Source organism: Heterodontus francisci, chromosome 18 (genome assembly GCF_036365525.1).
Source record: "Heterodontus francisci isolate sHetFra1 chromosome 18, sHetFra1.hap1, whole genome shotgun sequence".
Lineage (NCBI taxonomy): Eukaryota > Metazoa > Chordata > Chondrichthyes > Heterodontiformes > Heterodontidae > Heterodontus > Heterodontus francisci.
The window spans coordinates 35,883,947-35,910,392 of NC_090388.1; the positions used below are offsets into that span (position 1 = coordinate 35,883,947).

The 26,446-nt window shown below is 44.6% G+C and overlaps 1 protein-coding gene across 3 annotated transcripts in view; it reads right to left on the reverse strand.

Moving 5' to 3' along the window:
- The window catches only part of cftr (CF transmembrane conductance regulator), a 149,144-nt gene that overhangs the window by 79,897 nt on the left and 42,801 nt on the right, over nucleotides 1-26,446 (reverse strand). For all 3 annotated transcript variants that reach the window (XM_068050529.1, XM_068050531.1, XM_068050532.1), the window contains 3 exons: nucleotides 24,828-24,920; nucleotides 21,510-21,692; nucleotides 12,287-12,478 (listed from right to left, as the gene is read on the reverse strand). In XM_068050529.1, coding sequence (XP_067906630.1) covers nucleotides 12,287-12,478; nucleotides 21,510-21,692; nucleotides 24,828-24,920 — 468 coding nt within the window. The remainder of the gene's footprint in view (nucleotides 1-12,286; nucleotides 12,479-21,509; nucleotides 21,693-24,827; nucleotides 24,921-26,446) is intronic.

The window sequence follows — 26,446 nt, forward strand, 5'->3', positions numbered from 1 at the left end:
GTATAAGATAGAAATTTTTAGAGGATCACTGATATCATAATAGCATTGATAAGAGTATAAGCAAAGTACACTGGAAAACAAAGCTGAGAGGGGGATCAGCAAACAAACAGCAAGCTAGCTGCCTGCTATATCCTGTCAGCAGTGAGAAAGAGGAGGTGTGAACATCTCCTCAAATAAAGGAGCAGTGATCAAATTTTGGATGGATTTGATCTTAAGGAATGTTGAGGGGAGGAGAAGTGTTTAACACAAAGCAGTAAACCCAAGCATCTTGCTTTAGCAATGGAGAAGGTTTAGGAGTCCCACTTAAGGTCAGAGATGATAGTGAGACTAAGAATGTTGATAGGTAAATAATAGCTAATGGAACCACTAACAGTTAGGTGATGGTGGCTGTCGGTTAGACGTGGAAGACAGATGAATAAACTGCCACCTTGAATTCTAAAAGCTTAAATTTTCATTGCCCCACTGAAGGGCATGGAGACGACCAAGATGTAGCTATTCAGCCATTGCAGTGAGAAGACTGAAAGCGAAGACGAGGAGCACTGAGGGGATGCAATGTGCACAACATTGGTGTATGCTGAGGGCAATCATAAACAAGATTGGGTAAGAGTTGGATGATAAATGGACAAGGCTATTAATATAAAGAAGGGACATGGGGTAAGATCCCTCAGCAATATTCATAAAGAATAGGTTTTCCAGTTTTGTTACATGTAACACACAGGAGAACGCAGACTTCTAGGAAAGCTTGAATTTATACAAAGAGTCAATTGTCCAGCTGTCAGTTGCTGCTAAGGTTCTTCTTCTTTGGTCTCCTTGTCTCGAGAGACAATGGGTAAGCACCTGGAGGTGGTCAGCGATTTGTGAAGCAGCGCCTGGAGTGGCTATTCTAGAGTGACAGACTCTTCCACAAGTGCTGCAGATGAAATTGGTTGTCGGGGCTGTTACACAGTTGGCTCTCCCCTTGCGCTTCTGTCTTTTTTTCTGCCAACCGCTAACTCTTCGACTCGCCACACTTTAGCCCCGCCTTTATGGCTGTCCGCCAGCTCTGGCGATCACTGGCAACTGACTCCCACGACTTGTGATCAATGTCACAGGACTTCATGTCGCGTTTGCAGACGTCTTTAAAGCGGCCAGTGGGTTTGATACCAGTGACGGGCTCGCTGTACAATGTGTCCTTGGGGATCCTGCCATCTTCCATGCGGCTCACATGGCCAAGCCATCTCAAGCGCCGCTGACTCAGTCGGGTGTATTTGCTGGGGATGATGGCCGCCTCGAGGACTTCTGTGTTGGAGATACGGTCCTGCCACCTGATGCCAAGGATTCTCCGGAGGCAACGAAGATGGAATGAATTGAGACGTCACTCTTGGCTGACATATGTTGTCCAGGCCTCGCTGCCATAGAGCAAGGTACTGAAGACACAGACTTGATACACTCGGACTTTTGTGTTCCGTGTCAGTGCACCATTTTCCCACACTCTCTTGGTCAGTCTGGACATAGCAGTGGAAGCCTTTCCCATGCGCTTGTTGATTTCTGCATTGAGAGACAGGTTACTGGTGATAGTTGAGCCTAGGTAGGTGAACTCTTGAACCGCTTCCAGAGCGTGGTCGCCGATATTGATGGATGGAGCATTTCTGACGTCCTGTCCTATGATGTTCATTTTCTTGAGGCTGATGGTTAGGCCAAGTTCATTGCAGGCAGCCGCAAACCTGTCAATGAGTCTCTGCAGACACTCTTCAGTGTGGGATGTTAATGCAGCATCATCAGCAAAGGTGATAGAGAGAAAACTAAACATCCATGAATGTAGCATTGGTGAAAGGTCATGATGGTAACTTGTTTAGAAGTGTCCAATGCCAGATTCTGACAAAGGTAATGATCAGTGTTTGACCAAACTGTGCAAGGTCAGTTGCAGAGGTGTAAGGTTGGCAACGTTAGATATATGGTAGCTGTGTTTGTTCAACTCCAGTATGGGCAACTTCATTATTATTGTTTATAATCATGCAGACTTCTTCAAGCTCTGCCCTTCACCTTCCCCCTGCTTCAGAGTTTATCTCCCCTAAATTAAGCATTACCAGGAACATTAAATACATGGCAATAAAATTTAAGGACAATTTGTGAAATTTTACTTCAATGGAACCGTGTTTTCATTAATATACTGTAACTGTGTTTTAATTATTTTAGTCATTTGAAATGGATAAATATATTTCAGGGCAATTGTTGTTAACTGGATTTCAAAAGGTGGTGAGTCAGTGTTTTAAATTTTTAAATTGCTCTTTTATGGTACTGAAGATACCTGATATAACTTAAATACGTTTATCACAAAAATGAATGCTGCAGGTTAAAGTGACCTTCGTTGAGCTACTCTGCCTATTGTAAATGCTCTCCTTTGTTTTGGCTTTATTGGAATGGGTATTCCATGTTCTGTTTATTGCCAGCTGATGATATTAGTTAATTTTTATTTCGTAAATATGCATTATTATTATTTTCACTTGTGCATAATAACATTTTGCTTTGGGGGTAAAATTATCCCAGAATATTTAATCGTTTTAAGGAATTGTTGAAAGCTAATTAGTTGAAGAAAAATGTTATATTATCCAGGGAAGCATAACATTTCTGACTGCCTCACAACTCAACACTAATTGGTTGTTTTAGAAGTCTGTAGACTATATTTCTGTAGTCTATATTTCTCACCATGTTAGTCCTATATTTAAAGGGCACAATATTTTAACAATATTAGAAAACATTTAACAAGTTTTTGTGGCATTTGTGAGTTTATTACTTTTCTTGAGGCATTGACATTTTTAAAATAAACAGGCTAAATTCTTAACTAAAATTGTGCACAGAGGAAAGTGCTATGGATGTGTTAACCATTCTTCCATTACAGTCATAGAGAGACTCACAGAAAAGTCAGTTACGGTACAGTAGGAGACCATTCAGCCCATTAAATCCATGCCGGCTCTTTACTGAGCAATCCAGGCAGTCCCACTCCCCTGCTCAATCCCCTTAGCCCTGCAAGTTTCTTTCCTCAAGTGCCCATCCAACTTCCTTTTGAAATCATTGATTGTCTCTGCTTCCACCACCCTTGTGGGCAGCAAGTTCCAGGTCATTACCACTCACTGGGTAAAAAGGTTGTTCCTCACATTCCCCCTGCATCTCTTGCCCAAAGTCTTCAATCTGTGTCCCCTGATCCTTGTACCATCAGTTAATGGGAATAGTTTTTGCTTGTCTAATTTATCTAAGCTTGTCCTAATCTTGTACACCTCTATCAAATCTCCCCTCAAACTCCTTTGCTCCAAGGAGAACAACCCCAGCTTTTCCAACTTAACCTTGTAACTAAAATCCCCCATCCCTGGAACCATCTTGGTAAATCTCCTCTGCACCCTCTCAAGGACCCTCACATCCTTTCTAAAGTGTGGTGACCAGAACTGGATGCAATACTCTAGTTGGGGCCTAACCAGAGCTTTATAAAGGTTCAGCATAACTCCTGCTTTTGTCGTATCACCAATAGTACTTTCTAGTCTTAAACTGAATCTAACATAAACATTTTATTTTGAGATTTGATGGAAGCTAAGTTCTTCCACCTTTGAATTTAGCCTGTCCAGTGAAACTTATTTTAAAAATTCTACAGGAATCTAGAGTGACGAGTAGCAGGAAGGATTGGTATAAGCTAACCATGATGTGTGATAGTCTCAGAAACAATGCAGCACAGATTGTCATTCTTGCACCAATCTCAATCAATCAAATAGCCAGGCACTCTTCTCATTCACACGATACCTAGGTTTTGGCCAGAAATCAGCAGAAAATTTCCTGGGGGTGGAATTGGTCTGCACCAATAGCACGAAGCAGGCTCATAGTGAATTGGCAGGCAATTATTTTGATCTAGCTCTCTTCCTGCTAAAGATGTAACTTTTCAAAGTATCTTAACAATGCATGACTGTAAATAAAACACTGCTGTAAATATATAAAGCTCTCATTTATGTTATGCTAAAGTGACTATTTTTTGACAAAATATGCAAGCTTGCAAATCATAGCTTTATTTGTAGGCATGAAAAGTAACTTTATAATGTGATTCCCTCAGAACTTGAGCTTTAATGTACTGTCATATTTGGAATACCTTGCATTGTCTAGTCTTCATTGATTTGGAATTGATGTCTTAGTTATTTTGGATGTCTGCATCATTGTTACTGCAGTCTCATTACCATGATCTGATATTGCACTGTGGTGCCGAACTAGAGACTTGGCTTATTATTAATGTAGGTATACATTAAATATGCAGGCTCCTGCACCATTAGCTCTGGTGTCCCCCAATGATCTATCCTTGGCTCCCTCCTATTTCTCATCTACATGCTGCCTCTCGACGACATCATCCGAAAGCACAGCATTAGTTTTCACATGCACACTGACAACAGCAAGCTTTACCTCACCACCACCTGTCTCGTCTACTCCACTGTTGCTAAATTATCAGACTGCTTATCCAACATCCAGTACTGCATGAGCAGTTATTTCCTCCAATTAAATATTGGGAAGATTGAAGCCATTGTTTTTGGTCCCTGTTCCAAATTCCATTCTTTAGCTTACCAACTCCATTCCCCTCCCTGGGAACAGTCTGAGATTAAGCCAGTCTGTTTGCAATGTTGATGTCACATTTGATGCTGAGATGAGCTTCTGACCTTATATTTGCATGATCACATGATCACCTATTTCCCCTTCCATAATATCTCCCGACTTCACCCCTGTCTCGGCTCATCTGCTGCTAAAACCCTCATTCTTGCCTTTATTACTTCTAGACTTGACTATTCCAATGCACTCCTGGCTAGTGTTCCATATTCTACATTCTGTAAACTTGAGGTCCAAAACTCTGCTGCCCATATCTTAACTTACACCACTCACCTATCACCCCGTGCTCACTGACTTACACTGGCTCCCAGGCAAGCAATGTCTTGATTTTATACATTGAATCTGAATGTTCAGCTTGGATTTTCAGAGCAACTTTCAGTTATGATCATATGATTCTCCACCAATAGTTCTGACGTAGTAAGGTATTGATGTGCCTACTTTTCTAGTGAAAAGTGCAGGTTTCCACAGCCCATTTCTATTGACTCTTACTGTGCCAACTTCCTTCAGAGCCTTGCAAGGTTTTGCTGCTTAATTTTAGTCATAATTTGGCAACATCATTGATTCTTTTGTTTATGATTTCTAGTATTCTTGAAACACTGTGCACTGTTCAACTTTCTGACTGTTTCTAGTAATGCCTGACCAATCAATACATTGGACCTCCAGCCTTTCTTTTGCATTGTACAATGCCAAGATGTCTTGCATTTCTTTTCTGAAGGATCTCATGGACTTCAGTGTAACAATGTCTTCACCTTTGAACACAGTACCATTTTCTAAAGCTAGTCTATCATGGAGCTACCAGTACTCACTGACACTAGCTGGTACATCAGTCTTGGCTTGTGGTCAACAAGAAAATCAATTACATAGGGCTGAATTTTTCTAGCTCGCTGCCGATCTCGGTGTCCAGCTTCAAAATGAGCGGGGCGCATTTTCCCCGCGGAGCCACCACGATATTTAGCGCAGCGGCTCATTTACATGGAGGGGGTGGAACGCCTGACCCCGATGACGTAGAGGGGGCGGGTGCTCCGTCCATGGCAACGGCGTCCGGTGCTACCGCGCTGGCGCCGTGCCATTTTTAAAGGGTTTCGGGCCCTTCTACATCATTTCAATATTTAAAGTGATAGGGGAGAGAAAATTAAACATAAAAATGAATTCACAGTTTCAATCCCCTCTCCCACCCCTCTAATGACTATTCCCTTTATTAATTGCCCTCTCCCTCCCAAAAAAAACTTTCTTCCGATCCCGAACTTTCCCCCCCAAACTTTATTAACTTTGACCCTCAACGCCTTCCCATCATCCCCTCAACCAAAAGCTGGGGTTTTCCCCACTCCTCTCTCCTGCCCTGAAAACTTCACTCCTCCCGCCTCCCCACCGGTGTCCCGTCTCGGATCTCCAAACCGGGATCTGAAGGCGCTGGAATTCGGGGTAACCGGCCAGAATATTGGAATGGGACGGCCGTCACGACGAGCTAAGTATTTATTCATTCATTACCATTTATTTAAATATTTAAATTAAGTTTCTGTCGCCAAGCGGCCCGGGGGGCCACCACGAGGCCTCACCGCCGCCAGTAAGATGGGGCAGGGTCTTCCCGGCGTCGAGGCACATGGCGGGGTTTGCCTGGAGGTATTTTCCGGACCCACTCCCACCACGATCCCCAATGTCGGGGCCTGGTAAAATCATTACATAGGATATATGACACAGAAACAGGCCATTCAGCCCAACCAGTTAGTGCCAGCATTTATGCTCCACTCAAGCCTCCTCCCATCCTTCCGCAGTTAACTCTATCAGCATAACCTTTTATTTCCTTCTCCCTCATATGCTAATCTAGCCTTCTCTTAAACGCATCTATAGGGCTGAATTTTATTCGGGCGCCGTGCTGCACGCTGGCGCCCTTTAAACTCAGTGGGGTTCCCACATTCAGCAGCTGCCGAGGAGCCCCCGCAATATTTCGCGCGGGGGCTCATTTAAATAGTGGGGGTGGAGCACCCACCCCGATGACTCGTGCGGGTGGCCGCCGCATCCCCAGCAACGGCATCTGCCGCCACCGTGCATGCGCCGGCATCGGCACCATTTTTAAAGGGCTCTAAACCCTTACAAATAATTATAATTTTTAAAGGAAAATATAATTGATTTTTATTAAATATAATTTTATTCCTCCCCCCTCCCCACCAGGTTCTCAACTTGGAACTCCATGCGGAGTTCCGAAGGTGCACAAAGGCCAAACGGAGGCTGTAAAATCTGTGTGGGATGGCAGGTAAGTTATTTTGCATACATTCATTGGCAATCTGCATATGGAGATGAAGGGCCCATCACCAGGCGGCAGGGGGCTGCACTGAGGTCCCCCCGCCATCGGTAATATGCAGTGGGTCCTTCTTGACTTCGTAGGTCTAGGCGGGCCTTTCCCCGCAGAATTTTACCGGCCCCCGCGCCGCAACCCGCAGCATCGAGGGGCCAATAACATTCAGCCCATAGTATTTGTTTCACATATGAGCTCCACATTCTCACCATTCTCTGGGTATTGCGGTATCTTCTGAATTATCTATTTGATTTCTTTGTGATTATCTTATATTATGGCCTCTGGTTTTGCTCACAAGTGGAGGTACTTTCTCTGTGTCTTACTCTATCAACACCACTGTGTAACTATGATGGTGCTACAAATAAAAACCCTGAATTTCGGTGTGAGTTCTTCTAATCTCCTCCCATAGCTAAACAGATTAGCAGAATTCTTTGCAAAATGGTGTAAATAAATACATAAATTAACACAGCTATTTATAACATTTCTCTGGGTGTTCCATTGTACTCTGTCATCCAATTTGGACACATTCTACAGGTGGAACAAGTTGAAGAGAGAAAAGAAACTCAAATTCTCTCAAATTGCATGGATGAGTGCAGCTCCAACAGCACTTAAGAAACTCATCACCATCCAGAACAAAGCAATCCTCTTGATTGGCATCCCATCCACCACTCACTACGTTAAGCATTCACTCCCTCCACCACTGTGTTTGCAGTGTGTACCTACTACAAGATGCACTGCAGAAACTCGCCAAGGCTTCTTCAACAGAATCTCCCAAGCCTACAAACTCCACCACTTAGAAAGACAAGAGCAGCAGGTACATGGGAACACCCCACCTCCAAGTTCTTACCCAAGTCACACTCCATCCTTCATCGTCGCTGGGTTGAAATCTGGAACTCCCTACCTAACAGCATTTTTGGTGTACCTTAACCACATGGACTGTGGTGGTTCAAGAAGGCAGCTCAACACCACCTTCTCAAAGGCAATTAGGAATGGGCAATAAATGCTGGCCTTGCCAGCGACGCCCATGTCCAACAAGAAAAGAATCCAGGCTGACTGTCATTTATTAATCCATGTTTTCCAAGCGACAAGTAAGTTTGTCCTGGACTATTATCTCTAAGAATTTCCTCACCACTGATCTTAGGCTGACTGACCTGTAGTTATCAGGTTTATCCACAATCTATGATTCTATGACATTCTGCTTCGATGAAATTCTGAATGGACCTGCTAGTGAATCTCCATTGTCCAAACGAGGTACCAAATCTAATTTATTTATTGCTTTCCTATGGAGAGCTATGTGCCAATATGTTGACTTTGCAATAAGAATAGAGAAGTTTCGCATGTTGGCAAGTTCGTCTCTCATGTCTTTAATTGTTTGCACTGTAATGTACCCTTATGATTGCCATGGAACAATGAGAGGTAGTGTAGAACAAAATAAATAGCAGAATGCGTATAAATGTATTTTAAAGGAACACTTGGCTGAATTTTAACTCCCTGGGTTGGGGCTGTGTCAGAGGTTAAAATGCAAAAAATCTGGAACAGGAAACAAACCCACCTCAAACCCATCCATTTCTGTTTTAACAAAGGTACAACAAAGGGAGGGTGACCAATCTAAGTTGGTCATTTAAATATTATAATGAGGCTGTGTGCCTTCATTTTAACAGTTATTCTATTTTTAACCTCCTCGGGAAACTCACAGCTTAAATGAGACGACATGGGCTGAATCCGTGAGGTTAGTGTCTTTACAACACTGTTTGTGGGCCAGGAGGAACCAGCAGCATTTCCTCCAGGCCTAACAAGCTACCCAGTAAAATCCCCACATGCCCACAATCAGTCTGCTCCCCAACCCCCAACACCATTAGACCTCCCTGCAAACATCACTTGCTCCACGAACAACCAGCAGACCCCTTGACCATCATCAGGCCCTCCCCCATGATTGGGCACTCCCGGACCAGAATAGGACCTGTTCCCTGCAATCAGCAACTCCCGGACCACCATCGGAACCCCCAGCGATCCAGATGCCCTGGACTACGACTGAACCCCAGCCCTGCAATAAGGAACCCCACCCCCCACCCCACAATCTGAACAGCCCCCGATGATCCAGACACCCCCATGATCTCTCTCACTCCCCCAATATACCTACCTGCCCTCATATGTGTCGGCCTTTTGAAGCAGGCTCCCCACCCAAGAGGTCTCCAGCCTATCAGTCAGGCTACCTGTGGGTGGCCACCCCACTTAAGAGAGCCCTGCAGTTATTAAATTCTGCAGGATATTCTTCTGGGTTTCCTGACCTCATAACAGTCCTCCTGCACAGAACTCACATCCAGGCTAAAATCCAGGCCACTCTCTTTGTGAAAAAGTATCTGGAAAGCTGTTGTTTGTGAACACATGAAAGCAGGAATAAAAACCAATACGAAAACTCAACAATATGTTGTTGTTGAGTAATCTTTAATCTTTAATTCCAGGTGAGTTCAAGACGATCCTGGAGGATTAATAACCCTGTGATACACTTCAGTCTCTCCTCCCTCTGCAAACAATGGAACTTGGCTTCAATGCAACAGTATATCAGGTGGGGCATAGAGCAGGTGGCTGATTTGATAATGTCCACATTGCACTATTTCCCAAGACAAGTTCCTACCTACTACTCTTTTAAGAACAGAGTGAAGCACAAATGCGATTCTTTTGCACTCCCTAACAGCAGTTCCCCTCCATCCAACAACTTACACGCCTTCCCTCTCCTATTGGAAGTTCCATATTTTCTGCAGATTAATTGACCTCAGACAGTCTTGTCAGTTAGAAGTGATTCTCCTCCCATTATGCTTGTAAATATGGTTATGGTTAGTTTTCACATCCTGTGTAGAGCAGAATTGCTGGAGAGGATGGGAAATTACTGTTTTGTTGAGTTTTTTATTGCAAGTGTAATGTGGGTAAGTGGGGATTAGATAAGGGATCATTTTGTTTGCCTTTGGTGTAATACAAGCTTTGAGATTAACCCTTCCCAAGACGGGTCAGGAAGCAGGAGTCGTTAAATACTTTATGGAGAATGTGTCTTTTTTTAATTGTTCTTGGGATATGGTTGATGCTGGCTAAAGCTGCATTTATTACCCATAACTATTTGCCTTGAACAGATGGCGCTGGACCTCCTTGAACCACTGCAACCCTTGTGCTGAATGTACTCCAATGATAATGTAGGGTAAGGAATTCCGGGATTTTGACCCAATGATGATGAAGTTGCTCTTCTGAGGAGAAATTTGGCCTTTTTTTTTGGTTCTTCAGTTTTCCTTCATCTATCAGCATTCTTGACCTCACTGTCTTAGGGACATTAACTGGAACTGCTGCACCTACCCCATTGCTAAAATTGAAACTTGGTTTCCTCCTTTTACCAAACACATTTTTCCTCAATTCTTTTTCAGCTAAAGTCTGCCAAGACTTGGATACTGCTGCATACTTGAGGAGATTCAGGATTGGATACAAGAAAAACTTCTTGTGTTTTCTCTTCATTGCAATCTTTTTATCTTTCTTTTACTGATACTACTACTAATTGGATAGCCCGACAACAGAGCCGGCACAGGTACAATGGACTGCTGTGATGTATCATTCTATGATTCTACAACTCGATACTATGGTCATAGCTTCTCATAATGCCCCTTTTTTGCTCCTCCTAAGCTTTAAATATGCCATCCTACAAGCACAGTCCTCTACTTAACTCAACTTTCCTGGACTTTGAAACTGTAGACATCCTCCTATCACTTAGTCTTCCCTTCCTCTGAAAACTTCAGGCTTTAAGGACAAAAGTATGGTGTGACCTAATCACTAGTTCCTAATTCATTCCACCTTTTGTCCAGCCACCTTCTTGGTGGTAATGTGGGAAGTGCAGATTAGGGGCTGGATTGTATTTTCCTGCCGCCTGTGGCGAGCAACGCAGCACCATGCCACCATGATCTAGCGTGCAGCGGCTCATTATAATATGCAGGGCAGCTGCCCCCAACCATCCCCCGTCCCTTGCAATCACGTGGCGGGAGCAGCCTTGGCAACACCGCCTGTTTCTGCCGAGGCAGATGAAATTTGACCTCGTTCCCACCTCCCCCCAACTGCAACAAAGAATAGTTTGATCCAAGCCCCCCCCCCCCCGCAACTGCACCAGAAAAGCCATGATTACCCCCTTTCCATCCCAAATGCACTAAGTACAGAGTTAACCCCTTTCACCACTCCCCCCCCCCCAACTGACCTCTGTAGAGTTCAACCCTTCCTCACCCCCCACCCACTAAACTGGCAATGCAGAGTTGATCCCTTCCTCCCCCCCACTTCACGACAAATGCAGAGATCCCCCCTTCCCCACCTCGGTGGCGCCAGCTTTCCCTGAATGGGAAAGCGAAGGCGCGGGAGTGCCACACGTTGCTCTGAAGATCCGGAACTACCGGTAAGATCCCTCAACTTCCTTTTAAATGTATTTAAATAGGTGATTTTAATATTCAAATCCGGGTCCCACTGCGGAGCAGCGGATGTGCTGCCACAGAGCTTCCCCACCGCCGGGAAGATCAGGCCCGGCATTCCCGGCATCAGGCTCTGTGGCGGGCTGCTGCCACTCCAATTTTCAGGCTCCCCACCACGGAGCCCGATGCCAAGAGCTCAACTAAATTCAGCCCTCATAGCACTGAAGCAATCTACGCTCCTTACCCTCCCACCAGCACAAAGACCCGTAGAAGGGTGGGAAACGAATAGAGGAAAAACATCAATACCATAAGAGAAGCATTGTTAACTTTGTCTTTATAATCTGAGAGTCATTTTCTGTTTATATCTTTGACACTGGGATTTTACAGAACAGAAATTTTATAGCAGACACTGAAATACTACCTATATAGAAGAAAGAACACTCAAAGAATTAATGACAGTAAAACTGGTAATCAGTGAATGTTTGAAGCTGACTTTCCACTTAACTAGAAATATTATGATAAAAGCTATAGGAAGAAAAACAATGACAATGAACTGACTTATTCAACTGACATTATAGAGATTAATTTATATCTAGAGGTGACAACATGACAGTAAACCAACTGAAGGATTCAAGAAATGTCATATTTCACAGGCGTGAAGGTTGAGCGCTAATAGCTGTTCTCAGAATTATTCAATCAGTATAGACTTGTATGCCTCTCTGATAAATGTTGTATAATTCAATTATGGGCTTTTATTCTGCTTTTCGTCAAATTTTCTGTGAAGACTGGTTGTCAGTCATTTTCTTGAAGCCTGATGATTTTCATAGAAAAGGATTAATGATTGTCACAGTATTATCTTATTAAAAAACATTTTTCAAAAAAACATTAATGCCAATAACAGCAGTCTTTACACAACTACGTTGTATTCAAGAATACTAAAGGGCAAGCTCACCTCTTCCAGCTGACATGCATTGATAACACTGGTATATCTGTACTCATCATATGAAAGTCCGAATATGATGTTTTCCTTAATTGTTCCAGGCATGATCCAGGGCACCTGGGGTGAGAAGGAGATCCTGCCACTGTGTTTAATTTTACCCTCTGATGGCTCCAATTCTCCCATTATCATCATCAAAAGTGAGCTCTAAATAAGACAGGATAGGAATAGGCATCGTTAATGAACTGTTGCACAAAATCTCATTGCTTGAAATAAGATATGTAATTTCTCAATTCAGGTACCAGTTGAGCCAATGGTCTAATTCCAAAGCAAAATAATTGGGCATTTTCACCTCAGCACAGTAAGGCAATCAGAACTAACATGATGTTTTGTAACATGAATGCATTAGAAAATCATCACATATTGGGAGAAGAGTAGTAGAAAACTTTGGGTATTGTTCACCGATAGTCTGGAGTGCAATTCTGACATCTATTGCAATCTTAATGCACCCAAAACACTTACAACAATTCACCCAACATTCTAATATAACAAATTTATTAAAGATATCGCATGGTGGGCGGCAAATCAGTGGTGGGCAAATTATTGGAGAGGATTCTGAGAGACAGGATTTATGATTATTTGGAAAAGCATAGTTTGATTAGAGATAGTCAGCATGGCTTTGTGAGGGGCAGGTCATGCCTCACAAGCCTTATTGAATTCTTTGAAGATGTGACAAAACACATTGATGAAGGAAGAGCAGTGGATGTGGTGTATATGGATTTTAGCAAGGCGTTTGATAAGGTTCCCCATGGTAGGCTCATTCAGAAAGTAAGGAGGCATGGGATACAAGGAAATTTGGCTGTCTGGATACAGAATTGGCTGGCCCATAGAAGACAGAGGGTGGTAGTAGAAGGAAAGTATTCAGCCTGGAGCTCGGTGACCAGTGGTGTTCCGCAGGGATCTGTTCTGGGACCTCTGCTCTTTGTGATTTTTATAAATGACTTGGATGAGGAAGTGGAAGGCTGGGTTAGTAAGTTTGCCGATGACACAAAGGTTGCTGGAGTTGTGGATAGTGTGGAGGGCTGTTGTAGGTTGCAACGGGACATTGACAGGATGCAGAGCTGGGCTGAAAAGTAGCAGATGGAGTTCAACCTGGAAAAGTGTGAAGTGATTCATTTTGGAAGGTCTAATTTGAATGCGGAATACAGGCTTAAAGAAAGGATTCTTGGCAGTGTGGAGGAACAGAAGGATCTTGCGGTCCACGTCCATAGATCCCTCAAAGTTGCCACCCAAGTTGATAGGGTTGTTAAGAAGGCGTATGGGGTGTTGGCTTTCATTAACAGGGGGATTGAGTTTAAGAGCCGCGAGGTTATGCTGCAGCTCTATAAAGCCCTGGTTAGACCACACTTGGAATATTGTGTTCAGTTCTGGTCGCCTCATTATAGGAAGGATGTGGAAGCTTTTAGAGAGGGTGCAGAGGAGATTTACCAGGATGCTGCCTGGACTGGAGGGCATGTCTTATGAAGAAAGGTTGAGGGAGCTAGGGCTTTTCTCATTGGAGCGAAGAAGGATGAGAGGTGACTTGATAGAGGTGTACAAGATGATGAGAGGCACAGATAGAGTGGATAGATTAGATTAGATTAGAGATACAGCACTGAAACAGGCCCTTCGGCCCACCGAGTCTGTGCCGACCATCAACCACCCATTTATACTAATCCTACACTAATCCCATATTCCTACCAAACATCCCCACCTGTCCCTATATTTCCCTACCACCTACCTATACTAGTGACAATTTATAATGGCCAATTTACCTACCAACCTGCAAGTCTTTTGGCTTGTGGGAGGAAACCGGAGCACCCGGAGAAAACCCACGCAGACACAGGGAGAACTTGCAAACTCCACACAGGCAGTACCCAGAATCGAACCCGGGTCCCTGGAGCTGTGAGGCTGCGGTGCTAACCACTGCGCCACTGTGCCAGAGACTTTTTCCCAGGGCGGAAAGGGCTATCACCAGGGGGCATAATTTTAAGGTGATTGGAGGAAGGTTTAGGGGAGATGTCAGAGAGTTTACACAGAGAGTGGTGGGTGCGTGGAATGCACTGCCAGCGATGGTAGTAGAAGCAGATACATTAGGGACATTTAAGCGACTCTTGGATAGGTACATGGATGATAGTAGACTGAAGGGTATGTAGGTAGGTTGATCTTAGAGTAGGTTAAAGGGTCAGCACAACATCGTGGGCCGAAGGGCCTGTACTGTGCTGTACTGTTCTATGTTCTATGTTCTATGTTCTATGAATAACTTCTGCTATTGCAAAGTCTCTGGAAGTACTGTGGAGTGTTTTTGGAAGTGTTGTTGTGAATTCCTGGATTTGGCAGGGAGTGTTGCTGCATCCTCCTTGGTGAGGCACAGGATTTGATGAGTTGTCCACACGAAGGCTGCAACAGGTATGGGGGCTGCAGTTGCAGTACTTCTGGGTCAGCAGTGCAACAGGTAGATGGAGCAGAAGCTGTGGAGAGAGGAAGGTCTGCGCGACGTCCTCTGCCAAGTTGGAGCTGGAGTCCTCCATGCTCCTTGACAGTGACATTAGGGTGCCTGGCAGGCCAGCCAATGCTCACAGCATCTCAGTGTGAATCTTCAGCAGCATTCTCCTGTATGTCCTCCCATCAAGGTCCTCATCTGAGTCCTCTGTAGCAGAACTTGTCTGTGACCTCGCCCTCCGATGAGCTGGCACACAAACCATCCTTTCCCCCTGGCCTGGCTGCAGCCCAGTCATGCCCTGTGGCTCACCACATACTGATCTTGCCTATATACAAGCCTCTAAGGTATATGAAGTGCCAGTAGCTGCAAGTGTCAGGTCAAGTGACAGGGCCTCTTCATAAGGGCTGTGCTGTGCTCGCTCTCCTCCTCCTGGGCGTGCTGTGGCTGGGCAGGCAATAGTTCTTGGGTGTCTGAAAGCAGGAAATCAGAAAGGGGAAGGTTGGGGTGAGAGAAGGGGGTGTGGAGGAAAGCAAGATGTCCATGGTCACCCCATCTGTAGATTGCTCATCGTGCCAGATAGCAGGATGAGGGTGAGCTCAAAGTTGAGAAGGAGTACATGGCAGGAACATACCATTATTGTCACTGTTCTCAGCAACGCCATCTGCAAAGGGATCTAATGCAGGCCCCCCATGATGTGGAGAACCATCTCCCCCGTAGGACTGAGAAGATGCATCCTTCTACCCCACCAGCACTGCTCTGCTCCCTTCTATTATGTGCTACCTTGTCCTGCAAGACAGATGGAAGAATGTCAGTGATTGTGTTGCATTGTTTCTGGGTGACATACCTGCCACAGAGTTATGTGAAAGCAGCTGGAGGTGGGTGTGAAGCTGGCATCATTGGCATGTGTGTGAGGGTGGGGTGGAGAATCTGGATATTAGGAGCCCTGAGTGCCAGGGGGTGCTGCTGGCTGAGTGCTTGGAGTGTGCTGCAGTGAGCAGCGTGAGAGGTTGATGGTATGGTGGGTAGGTGATGCCATGTGAAGCTGCATTGATTGACCTTGACTACCCGCAGGAGGTCATTAGACTTCTTGTGGCACTGCTGCTAGGTCCTTGGGTCCAGACTCCAGGAATTGACCTCCCTGGCCATTTGCTCCCATTCTCTTCTGAGTGTGGTCCTTGAGGGTCTCCTGGACCCCAAGGAACCATGGCATCTCTCCTCCTGTCCACCTCCATGACTAAAGCTGCCAGCACAGCATTCATTAACCTGGAATTTTCTGCCCTGGTGCTCCATTTTCCTTCTTCAGAATTACAGCAATAGCATTCAGCAGCAGCCTCCTGTGATTCAGTGCAGCTTCCCTTTAAGAGGGTCAGACTGCCTTGAAAAAGAGCAGGTTGGCTGCAGCACATACTATCAGTATGCACTGCTCGGTCCCCGGCTGAGCGCTCAGGCAGTTGTTAGTAGAGACTCTGCTTGGACCAAGGCTGCAATCAGGTGAATGAAGATGAAGCACCAAATTTAAATGCTGCCTACCTCCATGGTAACGGGCCAGGAAAGTTGTGGATCACGACACCCGGCCCAAAGAATGGTACAAACCAATTTCTAGTTATGTGCAACTTACTGAAACAAGCTTCAGAGATATTTTGTGATAAAATTGTACAAATTGTACAAAATTTACTTAAGTTGCAAATAACATAGTTGTTCTCTCTCCAGACACCTTGCTCCGAGTAGTTTGCCTCGTCACAATTTTTTTAACTTTATCTCCATTTGTGAATTTGCAATATTTGCTTCACATTTTAATTTTAATTCTTCCCTGCTCTCTCAATAAAACATTCTACACTTTTCTCACTTAGTTACCTGATTATATAACATATTTTCATTCCCTTATATTTATGTTAGGGTATAGTTCTTACTGAAACTACAATTGGTCTAATGCTGCCAAGGGAAGCTATTCCGCTGTTGAATTTCCCTCAATTGAACGCGGCTGATTGACGAACACCAGCTGCAATGTCTGAGGCCCGTGAGCAAACATTAGTTTCCTTATTGACACAAACGCCTCAATTTAAATATTTTTTTCTGCTCAGATATTTTGTTTAATGGCCTAAACTATAAAACACAGGAAAAATGATACCTGTTGGTTGTCAATATTTTTTGCAAATACTCATGCATCAGTTTTTTTTTTTGCCTGGTTGTCATAATACATTCTGAGTATTGTAATTCACGGGAGCAGAGTAAAAACTTGAGCTCTTGAGTTGCTTATCTCTCTCTCATACACATAATTATCAACAACAGCTCCAGTCCTTTGGTCATATTCTACCTCATTGTCATGTACCAAGGGTTACTTGGGTACATTGGGTATTGTAGTTCCACTGGAGCAGAGTGAAAATGACAATTCCCATGATGCATGTCTTATACATGTCTGAAAACACAAAGAAAAACCTGCGTGCGCGCGCACACAGCCACACGAGGTGTCATTGTGATAATGTCACTAGATTAGTAATCCAGATCCCTAGGCTAATGCTCTAGGGACATGGGTTTGAATCCCACCATGGCAGATGGTGGAATTTGAATTCAATTCATAAATCTGGAATTAAAAAGCTGGTCTAGTGGTGATCATGAACCACTGTCGATTGTTGTAAAAACCCATCTGGTTCATTAATGTCCTTTAGGAAAGGAAATCTGCCGTCCTGACCTGGTCTGGCCTACATGTGACTCCAGACCCACAGCAATGTGGTTGACTCTTAAATGCCCTCTGAAATGGCCTAACAAGTCACTCAGTTGTACCAAACCTCTATAAAGTCTAAGAAATGAAACCAGATGGACTATGCGGCATCAACCTAGGCACTGAAAGTGACAACAGCATACCCAGCCCTGCACAGGACCACTTGCATGCCAAACAGCAAAAGCAGCATGCAATAGACAGGGCTAAGCGATCCCGCAACAAACGGATCAGATCTAAGCTCTGTAGTCCTGCCACATCCAGTCGTGAATGATAGTGGGCAATTAAACAACTGACAGGAGGAGGAGGCTCCACAAACATCCCCATCCTTAATGATGGGGAGCCCAGCACATGACTGCAAAAGACAAGGCTGAAGCATTTGCATCCATCTTTAGCCAGAAGTGCCAAGTGGGTGATTCATCTTGGCCTCCTCTTGAGGCCCCCAGCATCACAGATGTCAGTCTTCAGCCAATCCGATTCACTCCATGTGATATCCAGAAACTGCTGAAGGCACTGGATACTGTAAAGGCTATGGGCCCTGACAACAATTCAGCAATATTACTGAAGACTTGTGCTCCAGAACTAGCCGCACCCCAACCAATCTGTTCCAGTACAGCTACAACACTGGCATCTACCCAGCAATGTGGAAAATTGCCCAGGTATGTCCAGTGCACAAAAAGCAGGACAAATCCAACCTGGCCAGTTACCGCCGCATCAGTCTACTCTCGATCATCAGCAAAGTGATGAAAGGGATCGTCAACAGTGGCACTTGTTCAGCAATAACCTGCTCACTGATGCTCAGTTTGGGTTCCACCAGGGTCACTCAGCCCCTGACCTCATTATTGCCTTTGTCCAAACATGAACAAAAGAGCTGAACCCCAGAGGTGAGGTGAGAGTGTCTGCCCTTGACATGGAGGCAGCATTTGACCGAGTATGGCATTAAGGACCTCAAGCAAAACTGGAGTAAATGGGAATCGGGGGAATCTCTCCGCTGGTTGGAGTCATACCTAGCACAAAGGAAGATGGTTATGGTTGTTGGAGGTCAATCATCTCAGTCCTTGACATTACTGCAGGAGTTCCTCAAAGTAGTGTCCTAGGCCCAACCATCTTCAGCTGCTTCATCAATGACCTTCCCTCCATCATAAGTGGGGATGTTCACTGATGATTGCAGTGTTCAGCACCATTTGAAACTCCTCAGATACTGAAGCAGCCTGTTGTTATGAAAGTGCCTCTATTTTTTTGTAAAATATGTTTTAAGGACTTATAGTTGAATTATGGATATGGATTCATCTGGAATCTTGAAGATTTGCTGAACTTTGTGTATTTTTAAAAGAAGTCACCAGAAGGTTCCTGGATTTGGCTTGGGATAATCACCAAGCAGGAGTTGTTTTGACATGTTTGCAAAGAAGTGACAGGTCAAGATTTATAGAGGTCAGGAGACTTGACTTCTGTAATGTTTTTAGTTTCAGTTTGAACTATTTCAACAGACAGTTTTTGCCTGCCAGAAGAAGACCCAGCTCATGTCTCTCTTGTGAAAAGAAACCCTGCATACAGTGTGTCAATTTCCTATTTCCAACTGTATTTGAAGAAACCCTGTATATTTAAAGAAACCCTGAGTATTGAATGTTTGGGAAATGAAAACCCTTGTTGCTGCATTTCTGCTGTAAGACCTATCTGAAGCCTCTGTAGCGGGATTTCTTGGAAAGCCTACCCAAACTGATCTTCAACATCGCCTGGAAAGAACTGTTCTAGGAAGATCCCAGTGACAGCCATCTATATGCATTTGGGACACCAAACCAAAACCAAGGACAAGTATTCTGCTGAAGTGTCTTTCTTTCTGTTCTCTTTGTAACAATGCTGTAAACAACAATCCCTTTTATTTTTCCGGTTAACTGGTGTATTTATGTGTCTGTGTGAGGGGCAAGGATAGATAAAGGGGCTTTGATATTTCAATTTGTGTGTGTATGTATTACTTCATTATTGAATAAGACTTGTTGTATAATAAACTGATAGTCCTGTTGTTTATTAAAGAAACCTGGTTGGTGTGCTTTTTTCTGGGAAAAATTAAGTATATGATTGACCGTATAGGTAAGTGGGAAAATTGAAATATATTTGGGACCTGTGGAGAATTGGGACTGGAATAAACAGTGCACTCCTCCTGCCTCGGTTGTAATACCATGCCCATATGCAGCAACATCCAAGCTTGGGTTGATAAGTAGCAAGTAACATTCATGTCACACAAGTGCCAGGCAATGACCATCTCAAACAAAAGAGAATCTAACCATCTCCCCTTGATGTTCAATGGCATTACCATCACTGAATCCCCCACTATCAACATCCTGGCAGTCACCATTGACCAGAAACTGAACTGGACCAGCCACATAAATGCAGTGGCTACAAGAGCAGGTCAGAGGCTGGGAATTCTGTGGCGAGTAACTCATCTCCTGACTCTCCAATGCCTGTTCACCATCCACAAGGCACAATCAGGAGTGTGATGGAATGCCTTCCACTTGCCTGCATGGCGGCAGCTGCAACAACACTCAAGAAGCTCGACACCTTCCAGGACAAAGCAGCCCGCTTGATTGGCACCCCATCCACCACCTTCAACATTCACTCCCTCCACCACCAATGCACAGTGGCAGCAGTGTGTACCATGCACAAGATGCACTGCAACAACTGACGAAGGCTCCTTCAACAGTAGCTTCCAAACGCATGCCCTCTACCACCTAGAAGGACAAGGGCAGAATATCCATGGGAACACCACCACTTCCAAGTTCCCCTCCAAGCCACACACCATCCTGACTTGGAACTATATCGCCATTCCTTCACTGTCACTGGGTCAAGATCCTGGAACTCCCTTCTTAACAGCACTGTGGGTGTACCTACCCCACATGGACTGCAGCTGTTCAAGAAGGCAGCTCACCACCACCTTCTCAAGGGCAATTAGGGATGGACAATAAATGCTGGCCTAGCCAGCGATGCCCACATCCCCGAATGAATAAAAAAAAATCACACACATGTAGAATCTGTCCTCATAAACTGGGAATCTCCAATGCTCAAGGCTCAGTTGAAATTTATTCTTATGGGTTGGCAGAGGCCTTACAGCCACTGGGCTGGACTTTACAGCAGCCCCGACGTCGGGGTCATGGCGGCGGGGGGGGGTCAGAAAATGCCTCCGGGAGAGGCTCTCCATAGGCCTCAACACCGGGAAGGCCGGGCCTGATATTGCCGGCGGCGTTGAGGTCTTGTGGCAGGCCCCCCACCGCTTGGTGACGGGACCAAATTTAAATATGTTAATGTAGCTAAATTAATGAATTAATTACTTATCCACTCTCGCCATCCGTTCCAGTGCCATGTTGGTGGCGGTAGCTGGCACTCTTGCACCTTCAGATCTCCATTCGGAGACACTGGTGGGGAGCGGGGAGCAAGTAAGTATTTCAGTGCGCAGATGGGGAGCAGGGTCAAACTAATATGATTGGTGGAGGGGATGGTGGGAAGGGGTGAAGGTAAAAGTTTACAAACTTTGCGGGGGGGGGCGGTAGGTCAGTACTGTAAGCATTTTGGGAGGAGAGAGGGCAAGGAATGAACTGTATGGTTGTTGGGGGGCTGGGAGAGGGGCATGAATCAACTATTTAATTTTTCTACATAAATTTAAAATGCCTATATCTTTAAAAATGTAAATTATCATGTCGGGCTCAAAGCCCTTTAAAAATGGTATTGGCATCTGACGCCATTGCCGGGGACAGACTGCCCACCCCCTCCAGCTCAACGGGGGTGGGGGCAGTCCAGCCAGCCATTTAAATGAGCCGCCGTGCTGAATATCGGCAGCAAGCTTGTAAAATGCAGCCTACCGTGTCCAGTTCTGTTTTCAGCTATCTCTGCTTCACAGCAGCAGGTACTCTGGCATATTTAACAGTGTGTGCTGCTTCCAAGTGCAAGGAAACTGCCTTGCTTATTTTCTGTGTTTACTGTTAGCTTCAGAGGCACCTCTAATGGCATGTTACTAACATGAATGCATTATTAAAGATGTAATCACTTACTTTTCCAGATCCTGTGGATCCAGCTACAGCCAGCAGTTCTCCTTTCCCTAACTTAAAGCTGATGTTTTTCAAGACAGGTGTAACATGTAGTGAAAAGTTACTGAAAAATAGTCCATCGTCCCCATTCGCCATCTTACGCTCAGTGTCATTCTGTTTAACCTTTTCAAACAACTCTCCAATTCCCTGTTTGTTTAAAAAAAAGTGGTTGTTATTGCTTGAGGTCCTCCAATAGTTTTTTTTCCAAGCATTGCAATGCAAAAACAAATATGTTAATTATTCCTTCATTTACTATTTCTCCATTGAAGAATGGTCCCTTTTTACCCTTAATTCCAGCACGTTCCAGCTCAGAAATAGCATGGATCACATACAAAGCAAAACTCCTCTTATTCTGCCCAAATAAGGTTTATAGATCCTAACCTTCCCATTCATAATACACCAGTGTGAATGATGCATTTCTCACACTAGACATCCTGTGGCCTTTCTGATTCGGGTGATAAAGAGGAAAGGTGGAAATGTAAATCATGTTGTATATCCCTCCACATAATGCACATTATTTGTGCAGAGTGCAGATCTGAAGGACTAAAAATGTCCACAGAAATACTGAAGGATATTCTGTGGGTGGTTGCTGTGAAATCTTAACTATTCCCACTGCTTTGTATAGTTCTGCATCTTCCTCTGTTTCAAACATTTATTTAATCTTCTTTTAAAATATGAAATGATGTCTGCATCAACTACTGTATGACAAAGCTCTAACACAGGGTTGTCCAACCTTTTCGGGCGGAGGGCCACATTGCAATTTTTGCTCAGTCCGCAGGGTCAGTCAGCAAATTTCGAAAGATAAAGGCATTAAAAATTTATCTAACTAATAAAAACAACAAATGTGCATTTTGGTGAAGAAGCTTTAAATGATAAGACTAATTTATTGACTTACTTTCTCGTCAATATATTGAAAACTGATTTAGTGACATACCTGCCATTATTTTTGCTTTAATAAGTAGTCAATCTCTGCCCACACACTTGATGTAGTGATGCAGAGTATTCTGGATAGATGTCCAGCTTTCAGGAGAGACCTTGATCTCTCTTTCTCATCTCCCCGCACTGTGTGTGTGTGTGTGTGTGTGTCTCGTTCTCTCTTCCCTCCCCCCTCCCCTCTAGGACTAGGGGACACAGATTGAAAATTTTGTGTAAAAGATGCAGGAGAATATGAGGAAGCACTTTTTTATGCAGCGGGTGGTAATGACCTGGAACTCGCTGCACACAAGTATGGTGGAAGTGGAGATGATCAATGACTTCAACAGGAAGTTGGATGGCCACCTGAGAGAAATAGACCTGCAGGGCTACGGGGATTGAGCCAGGGATTGGGACTGACTGCATAGCTCTGTGGAGAGCCAGCATGGGCATGATGGACAGAATGGCCTCTTTCTGTGTCGTAAGTAAATGACTCTCTGACTCTCCCGCCCCCCTCTCTGTCTCTCTCTCTTCTCTGTCTGTCTGTCTCTCTGTCTCCCTCTCCTCCCTCTCTCTGTTTCCCTCTCCCTCCTCTCTCTGTCCCTCTCCACCCCCCTTTTGTCTGTATCTCTCTCACCCCTCCACCCCCTGTGTCTCCAGTGTTCTCCACTCTCTCTGTCCCCCTGTCTCCCTGTCCCCCCGTCTTTCTGTCTCTCCCCCTCTCTCTGTCTCTCCTCCCTCTCTCTGTCTCTCCCCCCTCTGTCCCCCTTTCTCGCTGTCTCTGTCCCCCCCATCTCTCTGGTCCCCTCTCTGTCTCTCTGTCCCCCGCTCTGAATCTCTGCCCCCCTCACTGCCCCACTCTCTGTCTCTCTGCCTCCTCTCTTTCACTCTGCTCCTCTCTGTCTCTGTCCCCACCTTTCTCTCTCTGTGTCCCCCCTCTCTGTCTCTCTGCCCCTGTCTCTCACTGTCTCTCTGTTTCCCCTTTCTCTCTCTATGATCCCCTCTCTCCCTGTTCCCCCCCCCCCCCCCCCTCTGACTCTGTCTCTTCACCTCTCTCTCTCTTCCACTCTCGCTCACACAGTTGCAGATAGTGGAACACTCTTTTAAAGTTCTTTTCAAAGTCAGCTCTTTCAAAAAGGTTTATTGTCAGTTTCACAGGTGACAGCTGCTGACATCGGGAACAACTGGGTTTTCCGGCCAGCTTTTTAAAAAAAAACCCCCGCCAGAAAACCCTGAGTCTGTTGGGAAACGGCCATTCCTGATGTCAGCAGCTGTCACCTGTGAAACTGACAATGATCTTTTTTTAAAAAGAATTGACTTTTAAAAGAACTTTAAAAGAGTGTTCCACTCTCTGCAACTGTGTGAGAGACAGCAGCTGTCACCTGTGAAACTGACAGCGCAATAGTTTATAAGCTGGACTGACAAAGGGAAATTTCTAATCCCCAGTCACGGTGAGGATGAGGAATGGCCCCAGGAACAGTTTACATCTGTGAGCCAGATGGAAACGTTTGGTGGGCCGGATCCTGGCCCACGGGTCGTATGTTGGACAACCCTGCTCTAACAGATTTCTCCTAACCTTTCTCGAAAGATTTCTCCCAACCCCAAGTTACTGCATACTTGAAGCTGTATGGCTTGATTCATGGAATACAGTACTGATCCAGCAGGCAGATCTGGCTGATTAAAATGCTATTGATGTAGTGTGTATGAATGGTATGACAACTGCTTGTTGGGTCAATTTATTCACGGTACCCACTACGAGCATCAATGTAAAGCAATATTATTAACAAATGTTATTTCTTTTTCTTAATTTATTGGAGTCTCAAAAGTATAAATTTACATTTTGTGAAGCTATTGTATACTTTGATTTCATGGCATCTGTGGCGAGTTCACTAATGCATTAAAGTTTCTTGGTCTTTATGTGCTTATGCTGGGAGCATTGCAAGTTAAGGGGTTGAGCCAACTTGTTCACTCTTAGTTTCTGGAGGTTAAATAGGTCAAGATAAGTGAGTAAGGGTGAAGATAGGGAAAGGCTCTTCATATGAGTGATAATGCCAGTTTGTTTTATTGTCCTTTATATTCAATGGTGTGGTTACTGAGCTGGGGACAGTTTGTGCTTGGACGAGCCTCTAACAATGCTATTTCTCTAGTCCTAGTTGGATTCCAGACATTACTCATTATGTCACAGAGGATATAACTTCATTGGAAAATTGTTAATGGTGAATTGGAATGGGTTCCAATTAGATCTACAGCTTAATGAATATATCAATTTATGAGCTTCAAAGCATAAACTGGTTGGCTCAATGTTTATATAATCACAAATGTACATGGATTGTCAAAAGATTCCAAACATATTAGAAAATTAATTCTAACCTCATCCCAAGATGCTGTCACATTTACCATCTCAACCTCTTTTGTTGTTAGGTTGTATTCCACAGACTTGTGTTCATCTTTATGTAGGAAGTCCTGAAAGACAAAATTATTATTGAACACTTGGTTGTTGACACCTGAGATTTGGTACAGGCTTGAGTTGGCCCTTTCTTTGGATCCATCTGTAAAAATCAGAATTTGACAAACCAACAACAGAGTATTATAGACCTTTCGAATCATAATTTGAATATAACTCAGTTAATTTACAGTTAGATTGTATTAATCTGTACATCAATTTAAATTATAGTAAATGTTGATTATTATGTATTTTAAGTGAACTTTACTCTGTTGTGCGTGTGATTATGTTTACAAACTGCTCTATCAGAAAGTAGTCCTTAGACTGTAGTTATACCATCAGTACTAGAGCCAGCTTGGGTACATGCAAAGAACTTCACTAATTTTTAATGTCATAAGAGAGAATTCAGGGACACCTGCAGCACAACATCAAAAATCACAAAACTAATTTTATGAAGTTCCCATATAGTCCAATGGCAATGGGACTACCTACTAGAGATTTAGTTTTAAAACTCTGACCATAGCATTCTTAGGACTCAGATCATGTGATTTTTTTTAACTTTTGTGTCAGGACACACCTGAATCAGCTTTGCATCAAAAAGAAAATGGCAGTATAACAGTAGCTTTAATTGTCTGTTCAAAGTGATTGTGAACATCATGGGGCTGGATTTTGTATCGGAGGCAGGGCTCCCAGCACCAGGCCGAAAAGGCAGGGGGAGGGGAGCCCTGCCTCTGCCTTTTCCTGCCCCTCATCACCACCACCACCCCACCCCCCACCCACCCTCGAAGTGATCCTGCAGTCTTTTTTCATCAAAGTTTCATGAGTCGGGATCCCCATCTCTTTAAAGATGGGAATCCTGCCTGAATGAGCTACCAGCCAATCAGAGAGCCGGCAGCTCAGCAGTATTAGCAGCACCACTGCGAGCAGTGGCCACTGTCAGTACTGCAGAAGCCTCAGACCCAGGCCCAGCGCTGGAACCCCAGAGAAGAGATAAGTGAGGCAGGGTCACCGGGCCCAGTTTGGGCAGCCGCAGCAAGGGTGGGGTGATGGGGTGATTGTGCAGTCCAGTGAGAGGGGGTCCTGGGCGTGAAGTGGTTCCCGCAGGGCTCCTCCCTGGGCCACAGATTGCCCAGGGAGGAGGGAATCCCCTTGAAAACGCCCGCAGAGAAGCGCCTCATTTTACAATGTGGCCTCCCTGTGTGGCGGAGTTCCGCCCCCACCACTAGTAAGTTGCCAGCAGCAGCGGGAAGAGGCCCTTACTTGGCCATGAATAGGCCACTTAAGAGCTTCTTTTGGCCTCTTGGCAAGAAGGCCATTGCCAGCGTAGCTTGCCCTCAGTAAGATTTATTGCCGACGGGCCCTCCACCCACTGCCACCTGTAGGGATTCTTTGTGTCCCATCCCAGGCCTCTGGCCCCATTTCAGAGGGGCCCATAAAATCCAGCCCATTAGTCTGCTCTGTACATATTACGAACATTAGGATAGGAGTCTGGTTAGTGGGAGCAAAGCATGTTTTATCTTTCAATGAGGTGCATGGAGAATTTCCT